The sequence below is a fragment of the Coregonus lavaretus genome (genome assembly GCF_964263955.1).
Source record: "Coregonus lavaretus genome assembly, contig: HAP1_SCAFFOLD_2141, whole genome shotgun sequence".
Lineage (NCBI taxonomy): Eukaryota > Metazoa > Chordata > Actinopteri > Salmoniformes > Salmonidae > Coregonus > Coregonus lavaretus.
The window spans coordinates 82,501-88,161 of record NW_028165131.1 but is presented as its reverse complement, the minus strand read 5'-3'; the positions used below and the strand labels follow the sequence as shown (position 1 = coordinate 88,161).

The 5,661-nt window shown below is 59.7% G+C and overlaps 1 protein-coding gene across 1 annotated transcript in view; it reads left to right on the top strand.

The window, feature by feature from the left end:
• Positions 1 to 235: 235 nt before the first annotated feature.
• The window catches only part of LOC311116243 (slit homolog 2 protein-like), a gene marked incomplete at its 3' end in the record, with an annotated part of 29,480 nt that continues 24,054 nt past the window's right edge, over positions 236 to 5,661 (top strand). The window contains exons 1-2 of the mRNA XM_084191353.1: positions 236 to 360; positions 1,587 to 1,783. Of these exons, the coding sequence (XP_084047479.1) occupies positions 1,589 to 1,783 (195 nt within the window). The 5' untranslated portion in view covers positions 236 to 360; positions 1,587 to 1,588. The remainder of the gene's footprint in view (positions 361 to 1,586; positions 1,784 to 5,661) is intronic.

Below are 5,661 nucleotides of genomic sequence, written 5' to 3'. Positions count from 1 at the left end.
TCCTTCTCTCTCTCCTCTCTCTTTTCTCCCGCTATCCTTGCTCTGTCTCTCCTCCCCTCTCTCCTCCCCACTCTCCTCTCTCTCCTCTCTCTCTCCTCCCCTCTCTCCTCTCTCTATATCCTCCCCTCTCTCCTCCCTCCCTCCCTCTCGCACCTCTCTCTCCTCTCCTCTGTCCTCCCTATCTGTCTCTCCTCTCCTCTCTCAGTGTGGAGACAGTAAATGATGGTGTATTCCATGTGATAGAGTTGGTGGCATCAGATCAGACTGTGTCTCTGTCTATTGATGGAGGACCAGTCAAGTCTATCAGCTCTCTGAGTAAACAGTCAACACTCAGCATCGACTCTCCTCTATACCTCGGAGGTACGTTATACACTGTTTGTTTCGGGAAGGGGGGGGGTGTTTCTGGGACGTACTTTAGCTCCCTTTAGCTTAGCAGGCTAAGAAACGCACGTGTTAAGCATGTGACAGTTGGTTCCATATGTGAGGTAACCTCTCTTTCTATCTCTGTGTGTGTGTCTCAATTCAATTCAATTTAAGGGCTTTATTGGCATGGGAAACATACGTTAACATTGCCAAAGCAAGTGAAGTAGATAATAAACAAAATGAAATAAACAATAAGAAATTAACAGTAAACATTACACTCACAAAACTCTCTCTCTCTCTCTCTCTCTCTGTCTCTCTCTCTCTCTCTCTCTCTCTCTCTCTCTCTCTCTCTCTCTCTCTCTCTCTCTCTCTCTCTCGCTCTCTCTCTCTCTCTCTCTCTTCTCTCTCAATTCAATTCAATTTCAATTTCAATTCAATTCAATTTAAGGGCTTTATTGGCATGGGAAACGTGTGTTAACATTGCCAAAGCAAGTGAAGTAGATAGTAAACAAAAGTGAAATAAACAATAAATATTAACAGTAAATATTACACTCAGAAGTTTCAAAGAATAAAGACATTTCAAATGTCATATTATGTATATATACAGTGTTGTAACAATGTGCAAATAGTTAAAGTACAAATGGGAAAATAAATAAACATAAATATGGGTTGTATTTACAATGGTGTTTGTTCTTCACTGGTTGCCCTTTTCTTGTGGCAACAGGTCACAAATCTTGCAGCTGTGATGGCACACTGTGGTTTTTCACCCAGTAGATAAGGGAGTTTATCAAAATTGGGTTTGTTTTCGAATTCTTTGTGGATCGCTGTAATCTGAGGGAAATATGTGTCTCTAATATGGTCATACATTTGGCAGGAGGTTAGGAAGTGCAGCTCAGTTTCCACCTCATTTTGTGGGCAGTGTGCACATAGCCTGTCTTCTCTTGAGAACCAGGTCTGCCTACGGCGGCCTTTCTCAATAGCAAGGCTATGCTCACTGAGTCTGTACATAGTCAAAGCTTTCCTTAAAGTTTGGGTCAGTCACAGTGGTCAAGTATTCTGCCACTGTGTACTCTCTGTTTAGGGCCAAATAGCATTCTAGTTTGCTCTGTTTTTTTGTTTGTTCTTTCCAATGTGTCAAGTAATTCTCTTTTTGTTTTCTCATGATTTGGTTGGGTCTCTCTCTCTCTCTCTCTCTCTCTGTCTCTCTCTCTCTCTCTCTCCAGGTATGCCAGATCGTTGGTCAGTCTCTGGAGGCGTGTCTGGGATGCAGGCTGTGTCCGGTGGGAGGAGCCTGGGGATGTCAGCATCGCTGCAGTCTGGAGCCGGGGGGCGAAACGGGAGCAGCTTCCACGGCTGTCTCAAGAACCTCTACATCAACGGACAGCTGCAGGACCTGGGGGTCGGGCTGGAGCAGGGACAGGTACAGGACCTGGGGGTCTGACGGGAGCAGGGACAAGACCTGGGGGTCTGACTGGAGCAGGGACAGGACCTGGGGGTCTGACTGGAGCAGGGACAGGACCTGGGGGTCTGACTGGAGCAGGGACAGGACCTGGGGGTCTGACTGGAGCAGGGACAGGGACAGGACCTGGGGGTCTGACTGGAGCAGGGACAGGACCTGGGGGTCTGACTGGAGCAGGGACAGGACCTGGGGGTCTGACTGGAGCAGGGACAGGGACAGGACCTGGGGGTCTGACTGGAGCAGGGACAGGACCTGGGGGTCTGACTGGAGCAGGGACAGGACCTGGGGGTCTGACTGGAGCAGGGACAGGGACAGGACCTGGGGGTCTGACTGGAGCAGGGACAGGACCTGGGGGTCTGACTGGAGCAGGGACAGGACCTGGGGGTCTGACTGGAGCAGGGACAGGACCTGGGGGTCTGACTGGAGCAGGGACAGGACCTGGGGGTCTGACTGGAGCAGGGACAGGACCTGGGGGTCTGACTGGAGCAGGGACAGGGACAGGACCTGGGGGTCTGACTGGAGCAGGGACAGGACCTGGGGGTCTGACTGGAGCAGGGACAGGACCTGGGGGTCTGACTGGAGCAGGGACAGGGACAGGACCTGGGGGTCTGACTGGAGCAGGGACAGGACCTGGGGGTCTGACTGGAGCAGGGACAGGACCTGGGGGTCTGACTGGAGCAGGGACAGGGACAGGACCTGGGGGTCTGACTGGAGCAGGGACAGGACCTGGGGTCTGACTGGAGCAGGGACAGGACCTGGGGGTCTGACTGGAGCAGGGACAGGACCTGGGGGTCTGACTGGAGCAGGGACAGGACCTGGGGGTCTGACTGGAGCAGGGACAGGGACAGGACCTGGGGGTCTGACTGGAGCAGGGACAGGGACAGGACCTGGGGGTCTGACTGGAGCAGGGACAGGACCTGGGGGTCTGACTGGAGCAGGGACAGGGACAGGACCTGGGGGTCTGACTGGAGCAGGGACAGGACCTGGGGGTCTGACTGGAGCAGGGACAGGACCTGGGGGTCTGACTGGAGCAGGGACAGGACCTGGGGGTCTGACTGGAGCAGGGACAGGACCTGGGGTCTGACTGGAGCAGGGACAGGGACAGGACCTGGGGGTCTGACTGGAGCAGGGACAGGACCTGGGGGTCTGACTGGAGCAGGGACAGGAACAGGACCTGGGGGTCTGACTGGAGCAGGGACAGGAACAGGACCTGGGGGTCTGACGGGAGCAGGGACAGGGACAGGACCTGGGGGTCTGACTGGAGCAGGGACAGGACCTGGGGGTCTGACTGGAGCAGGGACAGGGACAGGACCTGGGGGTCTGACTGGAGCAGGGACAGGACCTGGGGGTCTGACTGGAGCAGGGACAGGGACAGGACCTGGGGGTCTGACTGGAGCAAGGACAGGACCTGGGGGTCTGACTGGAGCAGGGACAGGACCTGGGGGTCTGACTGGAGCAGGGACAGGACCTGGGGGTCTGACTGGAGCAGGGACAGGACCTGGGGGTCTGACTGGAGCAGGGACAGGACCTGGGGGTCTGACTGGAGCAGGGACAGGACCTGGGGGTCTGACTGGAGCAGGGACAGGACCTGGGGGTCTGACTGGAGCAGGGACAGGACCTGGGGGTCTGACTGGAGCAGGGACAGGGACAGGACCTGGGGGTCTGACTGGAGCAGGGACAGGACCTGGGGGTCTGACTGGAGCAGGGACAGGACCTGGGGGTCTGACTGGAGCAGGGACAGGACCTGGGGGTCGGGCTGGAGCAGGGACAGGACCTGGGGGTCTGACTGGAGCAGGGACAGGACCTGGGGGTCTGACTGGAGCAGGGACAGGACCTGGGGGTCGGGCTGGAGCAGGGACAGGACCTGGGGGTCTGACTGGAGCAGGGACAGGACCTGGGGGTCTGACTGGAGCAGGGACAGGACCTGGGGGTCTGACTGGAGCAGGGACAGGACCTGGGGGTCTGACTGGAGCAGGGACAGGACCTGGGGGTCTGACTGGAGCAGGGACAGGACCTGGGGGTCGGGCTGGAGCAGGGACAGGACCTGGGGGTCTGACTGGAGCAGGGACAGGGACAGGACCTGGGGGTCTGACTGGAGCAGGGACAGGGACAGGACCTGGGGGTCTGACTGGAGCAGGGACAGGGACAGGACCTGGGGGTCTGACTGGAGCAGGGACAGGACCTGGGGGTCTGACTGGAGCAGGGACAGGACCTGGGGGTCTGACTGGAGCAGGGACCTGGGGGCTGACTGGAGCAGGGACAGGACCTGGGGGTCTGACTGGAGCAGGGACAGGGACAGGACCTGGGGGTCTGACTGGAGCAGGGACAGGGACAGGACCTGGGGGTCTGACTGGAGCAGGGACAGGACCTGGGGGCTGACTGGAGCAGGGACAGGACCTGGGGGTCTGACTGGAGCAGGGACAGGGACAGGACCTGGGGGTCTGACTGGAGCAGGGACAGGACCTGGGGGTCTGACTGGAGCAGGGACAGGGACAGGACCTGGGGGTCTGACTGGAGCAGGGACAGGACCTGGGGGTCTGACTGGAGCAGGGACAGGGACAGGACCTGGGGGTCTGACTGGAGCAGGGACAGGACCTGGGGGTCTGACTGGAGCAGGGACAGGACCTGGGGGTCTGACTGGAGCAGGGACAGGACCTGGGGGTCTGACTGGAGCAGGGACAGGGACAGGACCTGGGGGTCTGACTGGAGCAGGGACAGGACCTGGGGGTCTGACTGGAGCAGGGACAGGACCTGGGGGTCTGACTGGAGCAGGGACAGGACCTGGGGGTCTGACTGGAGCAGGGACAGGGACAGGACCTGGGGGTCTGACTGGAGCAGGGACAGGGACAGGACCTGGGGGTCTGACTGGAGCAGGGACAGGGACAGGACCTGGGGGTCTGACTGGAGCAGGGACAGGACCTGGGGGTCTGACTGGAGCAGGGACAGGACCTGGGGGTCTGACTGGAGCAGGGACAGGACCTGGGGGTCTGACTGGAGCAGGGACAGGACCTGGGGGTCTGACTGGAGCAGGGACAGGGACAGGACCTGGGGGTCTGACTGGAGCAGGGACAGGACCTGGGGGTCTGACTGGAGCAGGGACAGGGACAGGACCTGGGGGTCTGACTGGAGCAGGGACAGGACCTGGGGGTCTGACTGGAGCAGGGACAGGGACAGGACCTGGGGGTCTGACTGGAGCAGGGACAGGACCTGGGGGTCTGACTGGAGCAGGGACAGGACCTGGGGTCTGACTGGAGCAGGGACAGGTACAGGACCTGGGGTTCTGACTGGAGCAGGGACAGGACCTGGGGGTCTGACTGGAGCAGGGACAGGACCTGGGGGTCTGACTGGAGCAGGGACAGGACCTGGGGGTCTGACTGGAGCAGGGACAGGACCTGGGGGTCTGACTGGAGCAGGGACAGGACCTGGGGGTCTGACTGGAGCAGGGACAGGACCTGGGGGTCTGACTGGAGCAGGGACAGGGACAGGACCTGGGGGTCTGACTGGAGCAGGGACAGGGACAGGACCTGGGGGTCTGACTGGAGCAGGGACAGGGACAGGACCTGGGGGTCTGACTGGAGCAGGGACAGGACCTGGGGGTCTGACTGGAGCAGGGATAGGGACAGGACCTGGGGGTCTGACTGGAGCAGGGACAGGGACAGGACCTGGGGGTCTGACTGGAGCAGGGACAGGACCTGGGGGTCTGACTGGAGCAGGGACAGGACCTGGGGGTCTGACTGGAACAGGGACAGGGACAGGACCTGGGGGTCTGACTGGAGCAGGGACAGGGACAGGACCTGGGGGTCTGACTGGAGCAGGGACAGGACCTGGGGGTCTGACTG